Raw genomic sequence first — 13,828 nt, 5'->3', positions numbered from 1 at the left:
CGCTGTACATTTTGATATTTATAGACGGTCCCTGCTCAGAAGAGCTTACAATCTAATTTGGACAGACAGACATGACATATGGTTGAGAATACAGAACCCAAGGTGAGAGGAGTTAGGAGTCAAAAGCACTCTCGAAGAGATGGGCTTTTAACTGGGCCTTGAACATTGTCAGAGATGGAGCCCACCATAGGGATTCGGGCAGCTTGTTCCAAGCATATGGCACAGCAAGGTAGAAGGGACGGAGTCTGGAGTTGGCAGTGGAAGAGAACGGCACAGTTAGGAGAGATTTACCAGCTGAACAGAGCTCATGTAGAAGCACTCTGCCATTGGCTAACCCCCCTCCCCACCCCCTGCCAAAAAAACCCCCATAAAACCTCCCCCTTAATATATTTACCTTGAATGTTTCTTTGCTTTTAAAAATTGTAGTTTTTCCCCTTTCTTTCCGTCTGTTTCTTTCTTGTAAGTCAATATCAATATTAGTATTGTTTATATGTTTTCTTTGTAAATTACTATTTTAATATTTTTAATGTAAATTGCTTAGAAATTATATAAGCGTTTAATCAAATTTTTAAAAAATTTTTTAAATCTTTATTCATTTTCAAATCAAACAATAAGCAAAAATATATCACAAAAGTACTTTCCATATAGCACTATAATATCTAACACATAAAATCTAATAGTGTAAAATCCCCATCCACCCACCCTTCATCACATTCTCAACTAAAATAGAATATACTATATTATACAACATATTTTAACATATCGTATTAAATTACATCCCAAATCCACCCTCCCCCTTGAGTGTGCTAGATATAACTAAAAATGAAAAAGATAAGGAACAGGAAAGAAAATGATGTCTATTCATCGCAATACTTTTCCAATGGCCCCCATATCTTTACAAAGTTATTGTATAACCCTTTTTGTACCGCTATTGCTCTTTCCATCTTAAAAATGTGGCATAACGAATTCCACCAGAATGTGTAATTAAGATTCTTGTGATTTTTCCAATTATTGGTAATATGTTGAATGGCAACCCCTGTCATAACTAATAAAAGTTTATTATTATGTGATGATATTTGACTTTTCTTTCTCATAGCCATTCCAAATAAAATTGTATCATATGAAAGCGCAACATGGTTTTCCAATAAAGAGTTTACTTGAGTCCAGATTGAATTCCAAAATAACTTGATGAAGGGACAATAATAAAGTAGATGATCTAATGTTCCTGGTTTCAGATTACAATGCCAGCATCTATTAGACTTAGAGCTATCTAATTTTTGTAAACGAACAGGGGTCCAAAACGCTCTATGCAACAAAAAGAACCAAGTTTGCCTCATAGATGCTGACACTGTACATCTCATCCTCCAAGACCAAATTCGTGGCCATTGAGATGCAGAAATCTGATGCTTAATCTCAATGCTCCAAATGTTTAATCAAATTTTTAATAAAACTTGGAAACTTGGCATAGGTGGCTTGGGTGCTTTGAGTAGGGAGTTTAGTGTGGTAAAGAGGCGGCAAGGTTTGGAGCTAAGACAAGTGGTTAAGTGGATATAGTATTTTTGTTTGGCCAGCAAGAGGGCAGACTGGAATAATGTCAGCATGAATTTGAAGTGTATGAAGTTGGCATGCTAACCAGGGGAGATTACGTGCATCTACCCTGGTTGGTTTCTTAGCTTGCTTACGGAACTGAGGAACAGTGATTCGACATCGGATGGGCAGTCTCAAAGCTTCTTAAGAAGTTTAAAGTGACAGTACATTTTTAGCACTGTCTGTATTAGGCTCCATGGATAACGTTGCCCACATGTGAGAATATCTGCCTGCTGTCCCTGGATAACACCTGTTACGGTAAGTAACTGTGGTTTCCAGTGTAATAGGTGTTGTTATTCTAGACAAGTGGATATTCTCCCCATGGCCGCAAGCCTTTGCAGAAGGAATTCACTCCGAACTTTTTCTGTAACCTTCCTAAATCATAGAGAGCTCTACTGCTACCTACAGTTTTTCCCTTCTGCACTCAAGCCTGAAGGAGTGTTTCTGTTCTGCTCTTTTCTTTATATTCTTTAAGTTATTTTTATAATTTCTTCATTTTTTTTCAGTGCTTGGAGCTTCCTTGTTTGTGGGTTTAGCTCTACATGCGAGGAGAAGAAGCAGCCGGGGGTCTGCAACTGACAGGCCAATCCCTTTTGGTACCTGTTAGGCAGCCTGCAGAAGCATTTTTGGAGCTTGGGGCTGTCCCTGGTTAGCATTGCTCATCTACTACTTGTCAGGGGTTTGAGCGCAGGCTGTCAGGCATCTTTAGGAGGCTCAGCGGTGTCTCACATGGTGCTGGCTGTATTTTTGCCTCTTCCCCCTCCCCTTCTACCATTGTGCATCCCTCAGTTCACAAGGGTTGGGGGGGGGTTCATTCAGACATCGAGTCCAACTGGCAGCCAGAAGATTCATTCTGGATGAAGCACTTATTTCTTCTCCTTTTCCAGCTACATTAGGGAGCTGAGGCAGACTGCAGCGCATTGCCAGCATAGGTCACAGTGAGTGAGGCTGTTACAGCCTGTGAGGTGAATGGGGGGGGTCTGTAAATTGCAAATTTGAATGTTTCTGCATCTTTTTATGTGTTCCTCCAGCCCTAAAATATTAAAATAACTTTTTTTGTTTTTGTATTTTACCATTTTTGGCGCCAAAAGTGCCGACAGCCATCTTGGATTTTAATAATCTTATTGAATTCAGAAAGTCGCTATCTCCATCACTTGTTCCGTGAGACTGTTCCACGAATCTACCATCCTCTCTGTAAAAAAGTGTTTCCATAGATTACTCCTGAGCCTATCACCTCTTATCTTCATCCTATGCCCTCTCATTTCAGATCTTCCTTTCAAATGACTCATGCATATTTACGCCACATAGATATTTAAACATCTGTCAAATCTCCCCTCTCCCGCCTTTCCTCTAAAGTACACTTATTGAGATCTTTAAGTATGTCCCCATACGTCTTATGATGAACATCACACACCATTTTAGTAACCTTCCTCTGGACCATCCTTTTATATCTTTTTGAAGGTGCGGTCTCCGAATTGTACACAATATTTTAAATGAAGTCTCACCAGAGTCTTATACAGGAGCATCAATACCTCCTTTTTTACTAGCTATACCTCTTCCTATGCACCCTAGTATCCTTCCAGCTTTCACCATCACCTTTTCAGCCTATTTGGTCGCCTTAAGATCATCACATACAGTCGGTTCATAGACAACCCCGCAAAAGACAAAGGTGCGCGCCGACAACTGAGCGCAAGATGGAGGCGCGCTCTGAAGAAAATTAGTTTTTAGGGGCTCCGACGGGGGGCTTTGTTGGGGAGCCCCCCCCAGTTTACTTAATAGAGATCGCGCCGGCATTGTGGGGGGTTTAGGGGGTTGTAACCCTCCACATTTTACTGTAAACTTAACTTTTTCCCTAAAAACAGGGAAAAAGTGAAGTTTTCAGTAAAATGTGGGGGGGTTACAACCCCCCACAAAGCCCCCACAACGCGGCGCGATCTCTATTAAGTAAAGTGGGGGGGTTCCCCGCCCACGACCCCCGTTGGAGCCCTAAGAACAGTATTTTTCTGCAGCGCGCACCTCCGCGCTGTGCTCAATTGTCTGCGCGCGCCTTTGACCCGGCGCGCTTTTGACCTGAAACCCATACAGTCACACCCAAGTCCCGTTTTTCTGCCATGCACATAAGTTCTTTACCCCCCTAAACTGTTCCATTCCTTTGGGGTTTTGCAGCCCAAATGCATGACCTTGCATTTCTTAGCATTAAATTTTAGCTGTCAGATTTCATACCATTCTTGAAGCTTCAACATGTCTTTTTTCATGTTATTCACACCATCCTGGGTGTCTACTTTATTGTAGATTTTAGTATTATCCGCAAAGAGGCAAATCTTATCTGACAGCCCTGCAGCAATATCAGTTATAAAGATGTTAAAAAGAATAGGCCCAAGAACAAAACCTTGAGGCATACCACTGGTAACATCACTTTCCTCAGAGCGATCTCCATTAACCACTAGCCTCTGTTGTCTTCCACTCAACCAGTTCTTGACCCAGCCCATCACTTTGGGGCCCATCCTGAGGGCACTTAATGTATTTATTAGATGTCTGTATGGAACATTGTCGATGCTTTGCTAAACTATAAAATATACCACATCTAGTGCACTCCCTCTACCCAATTCTCTGGTCACTCAGTCAAAGAAATTGATCAAATTTGTCTGACAAGACCTACTTCTAGTGAATCCATGTTGCCTCTGATTCTCTAATCCACCGGATTCCAGCAACTTCACTATTCACTATTAGCATCCTTCCGCCCCTAATCCCTCTATCCTTCCTCGCCCCGACACAAACTACCACCAGATCTGCCCACAGACATAAACTATCCTTCCCCTCTCTACACGGCATCCTCCACGCAGGTAAACTGGGTAGATCCCTCCTCTCCAAAATCACCGGCCTCTGGAACGACCTCACTGTCCCGCTGCGGAACCTGGACTCCCTTCAACTATTCCGAAAACAACTGAAAACCTGGCTTTTCTCTAGCATATAATAATCTCTTCTCCTGATTACATCCCCTATTTTTATGCTTTGTAAACTCTTTCTCTTCTCTCTTCCCATATTTTTTAAACTCTGTAAACCGTGTCGAGCTCCACTTCAGTGGAGAAGATGCGGTATATAAACCTAAGGCTTAGTTTAGTTTAGTTTAAAAACATTTCTATTAATTTGCTTATCACAGAAGTCAGACTTACCAGCCTGTAATTCCCTACTTCTTCATTACTTCCACTTTTCTGAAGAGGGACCACATCTGCCCTTCTCCAGTCCGCCGGTACCACTCCCAACTCTAGAGAAGCATTGAAAAAGCCAGTCAGCGAAGCCACCAGAACTTCCCTAATTTCCTTCAGAACCTTCGTATATATACCATCTGGCCCCATCGCTTTGTCTACCCTTAATTTAACTAGCTCCTCATGAACACAACACTCTGAAAATTGATCAGGGTCTACTACTCCCCCATCACTATTTGTGTTTGTTTTCTTTGATCCAGTGCCCAGCACTTCAGCTAAGAATACAGAACAGAAATATTTGTTAAGCAATTCAGCCTTTTCTTTATCAGCTTCTACATATTCCTCCCCTTCACTTTTGAGTCTCCCAATGCCACTTTTACACTCTTTTTATCGCTGATATATCAAAAAATGTTTTTTGTCTCCCCGTTTTACCATGTCAGCTAATTTTTCTTCTATTTGAATCTTTACTTTCCTGAATACTTGACCAGCCTCTCTTAACTTTTCCAGATATTTTTCCCTGTCTTCCTCTTTCTGCGATGTTTTGTAGTTTATGAAAGCTAACCTTTTATTCTTTACCTTCTTAGCTACTACTTTTGAGAACCAAAGTAGCCTTCTTTTCCTCTTGCTTTTACTTACTTGCCTCACAAAAAAGGTTTGTCGTCAGTTTTGCCCACTGCATTTCTACTCCTTGCAGATGTTCCCATCTAGACAACAATTCCTTGATATAATCCTCCATCAGAACGGTTAGTTTTTAAAAAAGCTAGAACTTTTACTTTTGAATAAGCCCTATCTATACCCATCTTAATATTAAACTGTACAATGTAGTGATCACTAGATGCCAGATCTCCCACTGTAAAATCAGAAACACTTCCCCCTTTGTAAGCATTAAGTCCAATATGACCCCCATTCCGCATGGGTTCCAATCAGTGTTCCCTCTAAGCGGGCGGGTGTTGTGAGCAAACTTTTTTCACTGTGAGCTAAAAATATCGGGCGCCAGCAAGTTATGAGCCAAATAAATATGTTGCTTTCTACCACAGAACTTCCTTACGTTTGTATGGAATCTATCCCCTTTCAACTTTAGAGAGTGCCCTCTCGTTCTCCCTGCCTTAGCTACTAAGTCTATTCCCTTCAGTACCTTGAATGTTTCTATCATGTCCCCTCTCAATCTCCTCTGCTCAAGGGAGAAGAGGCCCAGTTTCTCTAATCTTTCGCTGTACGGCAACTCCTCCAGCCCCTTAACCATTTTAGTTGCTCTTCTCTGGATCCTTTCGAGTAGTACCGTGTCCTTCTTAAAGTACCAGTGCTGGACGCAGTACTCCAGGTGAGGGCGTACCATGGCCCGGTACAGCAGCATGATAACCTTCTCTGTCTCTTCAGTCCAGCATCTGCCCCTTCCATTCACTGTCTGTCTTTCCCTGCCATCTCTCCTCCTGCCCCCCCCCACCCCCCAATTTGGTCTAGCATCCATCATCTTCCTTCTGTTCCCCTCATGGTCTGGCATCTCTATCCTTCCCTCCCCCCTGTGGTTTTTAGCATATCTCTCTTCTCATTTCCTCCACTCAGATCTGATCATTCTCTGCTCTCTCTTCCCTTTTCTTCTCTGGTCTTCCTTCTCTATTTTCTGCCTCCATCTAAATTAAATTCTTTCTTACTATTTAGTCCCGTTTCCCTCTTTTCACTGTGTCTACACACAGCTTGTCACCCCTTTCCCTCACCCCTCCATTATCTTACTATTTTCTTCCCCCTTTATTTATCTCCTCCTTCCATCCAGTATGTGTTCTTTCCCCACTTCCATTCAGCATCTGCTCTCCCTTCTCAACTGACATCCATCTGCCTTCTGCTCTCTCTCCCTTCTTCTCACTTCCATCATCTGTCCCCTTCTCTCTCTCTCTCATCTCCTCCATTCCATCATCTGCCCCTTCTCTCTCTCTCTCTCTCTCCCCCCCCAACTTCCATCATCTGCCCCCCTTCCCCTCACCTTTGTGGGTCACTTTCTTTCCCCTGAGGGTGGCTCATGTCACAGGGGAAGCTTTGGCCGAGCAGAACCGCTTGATTGACAGTGGAACTTACTTGATTGATGTCGATGCTGGGGCCCGTTGCCGTTTGAAGGAAAAAAAAAAAGGTGGAAAAAAGGAACCTGTAAAGGCGAGAGGAAGGGAAACCTCCAGGACAGCTGCTTTTTGCCCTCCTTCAGCGGCCCAAGAGTTCAGACCAGCAGCGGCAGCTCTGTATGCTTTTAACTTCGGCACAGAGCTGCCCCTAATCAATAGTTTAGCGCGGTTTCATGAGGCAGCCTCGGGGCCTTTGATAGCCGGCCCGCTTCGATGATGCGATGTGGGCCGGCCTAGCAAAGGCCCCGAGGCTGCCTCATGAAACCGCGCTAAACTATTGATTAGGGGCAGCTCTGTGCCGAAGTTAAAAGCATACACAGCTGCCGCTGCTGGTCTGGAGGTGCGGAGACAAGGCAGGAGGCAAACGCGATGGAAGGCAGGAGTCCCGGCGAAGGCAGGAGTCCCGGCACAGCGACTGCAACAGGAAGTTGCAAGTCAGCTGACGCCGGCCTTTCGTTGCGGCGGGGACCGAATCCTTCGCGGACCGGCAAGATTTTGTTTGCGGACCGGCGGTTGAAGAACTGTGCTCTACACTGTGTGCGCTGTGACGAGAAACTTGTGCGCTGCGAGGTAATATTTTGAGCGCCAGCGCACCCCAGCGCAGCTTAGCGGGAACACTGGTTCCAATACCAACTACTGGAACAGTTTTCCTTGTAGAGAATCCAGGATCTCCCTACTTCTAGAAGACCCTGCAATACAGATACCCCAATCAGCATCCAGCATGTTAAAATCATCTATTAGTATAATTTCCCCTTTTTAGATATATAGTGGAACCTTAGTTTACAAGCATAATTTGTTCCAAAAGCATGCTCACAAACCAATTTACTCGTATATCAAAGCAAGTTTCCCCATAGGAAGTAAGGGAAATTCGCTCGTTCCACCTCCCCTCCCCAGGCCACCTGCGCTGCTCTACACCCCCCGCGATCCCGCATCCCCTCCCCCGGGATCCGGCATTCCCCCGTCACGATCCAGCACCCCCACTCACCCACCCACCCAGCCAAACACAATCGCTTACCTCGCTCTGGCACCAGCACCAACACACAGGACATGCCGGTGCCGAAGATCCTCCCTGTTGCTTGTGCTGGGCCTTGAGCATCTGCGCATGCTCAAGGCCTTCTAGTTCTCATTCTCTCTGAGATTCTCGGAGATCTCCAAATTGATCCACAGTACCTCTTCCTTGTCCTGCAGATCCTGCAATTGTGTGGCTTTAATATGATCTTTAACATATAACGCTAATTCCCCTCATTTTCTTCCTACCCTGTCTTTCCTGAACTGATTATAGCCCGGTATAACTACATTCCAGTCATGGTTCTCTGTGAACCACGTCTCTGTGATCGCCACTATATCTAACTCATATTCTTCCATCACAGCTTCTAGATCCAGAATCTTGTTTCCCATACTTCGAGCATTAGTATATACTACTTTCCAGACATTGCCCCCTTTTCCCATCCATTTAGAGGTATTCAGGGATTTACTTACCTGAGGGCTTATACTCACCCAGGTGCTTTGATCACCCTTCCCCATCACTTCTAGTTTTAAACCCTCTTCAATAGATCAGCTAGCCTTCTGCTGAAGACACTGCTTCCCTTCTTTGATAGATGCATGCCATCCCTGCTCAGCAGCCCTTGGAAAATCATTCCATGGTCCAGGAAGTCAAAACGCTCTCAACGACGTAGCCATGCATTCATTTCCAGGATGTGTGCTACTTTGACCTGGCCCTTACCCTCGGCAGATAGGATGGACAAGGATACCACCTGCACACCTCCCAGAGCCACAAAGTCACTTTTGATGTATTCACAGGGGTACCTGGCAGTATCTATTAGTGCCAACTAATGTTGAAAGCCTTTCAGGAGAGCCATCTTGTCTCGGTGCAGGCTGGCAGAGCCCCAGGCACCCCCATGTGGAGGCAAGATCTCCCCAAATGCTCATGTTTCACCAGGACACAGGAGACACTACGGATGCATATACAGATGATGAGTCTCTCAATGTTCCCTTATTGCCTCAGGATGCACCCACCCTGTTGGGTGATGCAGGGCTCCAGGCTGGTGCTTTGGAGCCCATGCTGGCTCTTGATCTGGGGGATGACCCACAGTTCTGCGCTTATTCAAACCCACAGCTCTACTGGATCTCATGTCAGAATCCCTTTAAGAGCTGAATTTGGACTCCCAGCCAGTTCCTTCTACCTCCTCTTCTCTTAATGGTATGAGAGTTCAGTCTTCTCAGTTTTCATAGCATCCTGACATGAGTGTCTTAGTCAAGGAGCTGTGGGATGCTCCAGAGGGATTTAAAGGTATTTACTCAGTCCAAGGTAGATTCCTTGGTTGCATAGGTTATGAAATACACCTCTCTCCCGAGTGAGGGTAGCGTGGTGCTCAAGGATATGCAACATTGCTGAGTATACTTGGTCCTCAAGAGACTGTTTGAGGTGTTATGTTTGGAAGTCAAGGCGGCTTCTGCAGCATCCTTTGTGACTCATGCCTGTCTTTCCAGGCTGCAAACACTAGATCGAGAGGTCGATGAGCCAGTGCCCCAGCTCCTTTTATCAGGAGTTGTTTATGTGGCAGATGCTCTCTGCGACATAATTTGTGTCATGAGTAAAGCGTTTGCTTACTCAATTTCTGCCTGAAGAATGTTATGGATCTGTCAGTGATTCCACCTCCAAAGTAACTCTTAGCAGACTCTCTTTCAAAGGATAATTGTTTGTTCGGGAAAGGACTGGACGATCTCATGACCTGTGTAGTGGATCGTCAACCCAAATCCTTTCCTGAAAGCAGACTCAGAGTATCTAGAGGTGCCGGGTGCTCCTATTTTTGTGTCTCTAGGAGGTCTAGACAGTATTCCGGAGTTGCGTCCCAGAGATTCTCCCTGAGTTACAGAGATTTTCTGGGTCCAGACGCAACCAGTCCTTAGACCCCTGAGCTGCTCTCTCTTCCAAGAAGACACAATGATGCTAGGTCAGGGGTGGCCTCTCTCAAAATTGAGGGCTGGCACTCAGATTTTGCTCAGGCAGATACTCCATATTATTCATTGTGCCAAAGAAAGGCTCCGACAATTGGAGACACATTCTGGACCTTACATGAATACAGTGCTCAGGGTCTCGTGTTTTTGCATTGAGACTGTTCAATCTGTCATAGCAGTGGTGACTCCGGGAGAGTTCCTGGCCTCTGTAGAGGGAGAGTGTGGCACAGTGGTTAAACCTACAGCCTTAAGATCTCTGACACTGGAGTCTCTGTACATGCTATATGTCTTCTTTACGTTTCCATCAGTTAAGGGTTGCAAAAGTAAGAAATATCACGAGCACACTCTTTCATATCAAGCAGCTTACTACGATAAAGATTTCTGATCATTGTTACTTAGATCTAGCTCTTATGAACTCTTTTTTCAAAATTTTTCACTAATTAGATCTTTTGAATTCCTCATAATATAATCTGTATTCATCATAACAATCTTTTGTTAGCCGCATTGAACTAATGGTTATGCGGTCTAGAAATCATATTACCATTCTTTCCATCCTGCTGAAAGTGGTTTTGATGTTTCATGTCAATCAGGAGGTTTGATTGCCAGTGTTCCAGTCCACAGGTTCCAAGAAATAGGATCGGATTTTAAAGAAGTTGATGTGATAAGAGTTCTTCAATATCTGGAGATCACCAACGAGTTTAAGCTCTCTGACCGTCTTTTTGTGCTGACTAATCCAGCTAAGTGAGGTGCGCCAGCTTCCAAAGCCATGATTTCCAGGTAGATACGGAGGGCCATTTCATCAGCATACATTGTTAGTGGGAAACAGTCCCCTGTTTCATGAAGGCGCATTCAACCAGAAATGTAGCTTCATCATGGGCAGAAGCTAGGGCAGTTTCTCCAGCGGAGATTTGTAGGGTGGCAACTTGGTCCACTCTATATACATTTGCTAAGTTATACAGAGTGGATGTGGCAGCAAGGGAGGATGCCTTTGGGTTCTCAGTGCTACGTGCTGGCACAGTCATCCCGCCCTAGATTTCTGGAACTGCTTTTGTACTTCCCGCTTGTCCAGAATAACACACCTATTGCACTGGAAAGAGAGATTAAGTTCTTACTTTTCTAATATCTTTTCCAGTAGATAGGTGTGCCATTCTGGACCCCCGCCTTGTCATTTCATTCCTGCACCAACCTGCTGTATCATTAAGAATGTTCTTCTACAGTTCTGTTCTTGGGGGCCAGTTAGCCCTTTGGGCCATGAAGAGAAGTCTATTAGTGCACTTTGGTGTATTATTTGAGCTCCTTCAATGCTTCTGCTGGCCTGTTTGTTGTTCTGTTTGGTTGTTCATAGTTCTTATGTTACTTTGTTGAGCAGAACAGACTCATTAGTTGGGGAAGTTTTCCCATATCCCTTCTTTACCTAATTTTGGAAGTGTTCTTGTTTGCTTGGGGATCAACCGTAGGTGGCAGTAGAGCTCTCTATGAAGTAGGAAGGTTACAGAAAAAATCCGGAGTGGATTCCTTCTGCAAAGGCTCGTGGCCATGGGGAGATTACCTGCTTGTCTGGAAAGACACACCTATATACTAGAAAAAATATTAACAAGGTAAGAACCTAATCTCTTTTTAGCTATCTTAAGCACAGTTACAGTACTGTATTAGTTCACCTGTATTTGATGGAGAAGAAACAAATGTTTTTAAAATCTTTGAAACCTCCTCCTGCTTTCTTATGATTACAAATTTGAGTAAGATGCTTTCATTCTGATTTGCCTGCTGCATCTAAAAAAAAAAAGAAATGAATTTTAAATAGCTGAAGAATGACCTTGGTAGGAGATGGCAGGATGGCAGAAAGACCTTGGAGAAGCAAATGGCTGTTTCATAGTATAGAATGAATTCAACATGGATAGCTTAAGAGAAACTAAAGTGACTTCAAAGCTCAGAGTATGACTGTAATAAAAACACAAGTTAAGCCATAGGTTAAGACAAGCAAAGAACTAGGGATACAGTATAGAATAGGGCTATGAGAGAAACAGCAAGCAGATAGTATTAAAACCTTACTAGTTTTGGGTTGCGAGGACCTGCTTATGTCTACAGTTTGTGCAGCTAAAACATAGAATGTAACGTGGTAGGTCAGTTATTTAATTTATGCACCATCATCTATCTGTTATGCCCAGGTTTGCCGTTTCTCTCTAGTTTTTTCCACTTTGGGCAAATGAGTAAATTATGTTCCCATGACTAAACCAGCACCAACTCCCCCCTTTTCTCTCCTCCTCCTTCCCCAATGACTCTTACTCAACTTCTCATCCTGTTCCTAGTACCGCCCCTCATATCTGCCTGAAGCCTTAAATTCCATTATAGTTTTGGACATACCAGGCTGTTGCGCGCCTTTTCATCTTCCGCTCTTATTTTTGCAAGTCCAGGATTTAATTAATGTATCAGTCTTGTATCTGAAACCCTTTTTGTCATCCTTTCCTTGTTTCAGGCAAAGAAGAGAAAAAGAGCTGAGCGCTTTGGGATCGTCTGACGTTGCAGCCCATTACTACTGTTTCCTTTAAAACTCGTTTTGTTTTAAACTCAGTAAGGAATAGAGTTTTTCCCTCTCCAATATAAAATATAAAACGAAAAATGACTGTAAGGCCAATTGTCTGTTGGCCAGAGCTGATGAACTGAGCTCTTTGACGGAATGTGCTTCCTCCCCCCCTCCCCCCCCGAGCATTTGTATGGAGCATGGTATGTAAAGAACAAGGAGACATCCCATCCTGAACGGGTTCCATCACAACTGTTCAATGGATTGCTGTTTTATAGTTGTGTTTATTGATAATTCATAGAGAAGTAAAGGATGTCATGGGTAGGGATAGAGATAAGTACCCATCAGATTTAGGGAGACCTGTGTAAAAAAATAAATTGAAAATTGTTGTTTTTTATATTCTGCAGCACAAAATAAACTAATTTTCCATCTTACTCTCTCTTTCCCAGTAGCATCAGTTTGCCCAAGTAAGAAGCACATAGCAATGACTTTTTGCCACCCAGTTTTAGTATTTAACTTCATATATGGACTAAAGGGAACGTGATTCTGTTATAATTTGCTTAGTTCCATGCATCCATGTACACAGACTGACAGCATGAGATATTTAGTCTGTATCGATACTGTGACTTACAATAATAGGGAATAGAGGGATCCTTGTTACATGCAAGTGTGTGATTATGATGGTGAAGGAAGGGAAATTATGTTAATCTACTCAGGATTCCGTACATTAGGTGATCAGTTCATTCTTGTAAACTGGGTTTTACAGAAGTATTACAATTTTCAGCATCTCCCACATTGCCAGTGGAGTGTGTAATGCCCCCTTCAGTTTTTCTTTCTGCAAGCTGAAGAGGCTAGATGCATTACCACTTCAATGAAATCCTTCTAAAGGAATGACTACAGACGCACATTGTATATTCCAAAACAGGCAATACTTTTATTTTTAATAAAGTATATAAAAAATTGTAGCAACACAAGCATACCAGAAGGAAACTTCCATTATAAGTTTGGAAATACAGTGGAGAGATTATACAGAGGCCAGCACATTTCTGAATGTATGTTGAGCTCTCTGCCCCACTCTGAAAAAGCATGAAGTTATATACAGAGTTTTTTCTTTGTCCTGTGAAACACACCTCCAGCTCTGCTCGCATACCATCCCTATAAGAACATAAGAATTGCCGCTGCTGGGTCAGACCAATGGTCCATTGTGCCAAGCAGTCCGCTTAAGCGGCGGCCCTTAGGTCAAAGACCAGTGCCCTAACTGAGACTAGCCTTACCTGCGTACGTTCTGTTTCAACAGGAACTTGTCTAACTTTGGCTTGAATCCCTGGAGGGTGTTTTCCCCTAAAACAGCCTCCGGAAGAGCATTCCAGTTTTCTACCACTCTCTGGGTGAAGAAGAACTTCCTTACGTTTGTACGGAATCTATTCCCTTTTAACTTTAGAGAGTGC

At 43.6% G+C, this 13,828-nt stretch overlaps 1 protein-coding gene across 2 annotated transcripts in view; it reads left to right on the top strand.

The window, feature by feature from the left end:
- SARNP (SAP domain containing ribonucleoprotein) overlaps window positions 1–12,814 on the top strand; it is a 313,723-nt gene extending 300,909 nt beyond the window's left edge. For both annotated transcript variants that reach the window (XM_033935489.1, XM_033935490.1), the window contains exon 11: window positions 12,336–12,814. In XM_033935489.1, the coding sequence (XP_033791380.1) occupies window positions 12,336–12,377 (42 nt within the window). In that variant the 3' untranslated portion in view covers window positions 12,378–12,814. The remainder of the gene's footprint in view (window positions 1–12,335) is intronic.
- Window positions 12,815–13,828: the final 1,014 nt, after the last annotated feature.

The sequence above is a fragment of the Geotrypetes seraphini genome, chromosome 3, assembly GCF_902459505.1.
Source record: "Geotrypetes seraphini chromosome 3, aGeoSer1.1, whole genome shotgun sequence".
Classification (NCBI taxonomy): domain Eukaryota; kingdom Metazoa; phylum Chordata; class Amphibia; order Gymnophiona; family Dermophiidae; genus Geotrypetes; species Geotrypetes seraphini.
The sequence above is the reverse complement of the archived record's forward strand: the minus strand, read 5'-3'. Positions and strand labels throughout refer to the sequence as shown.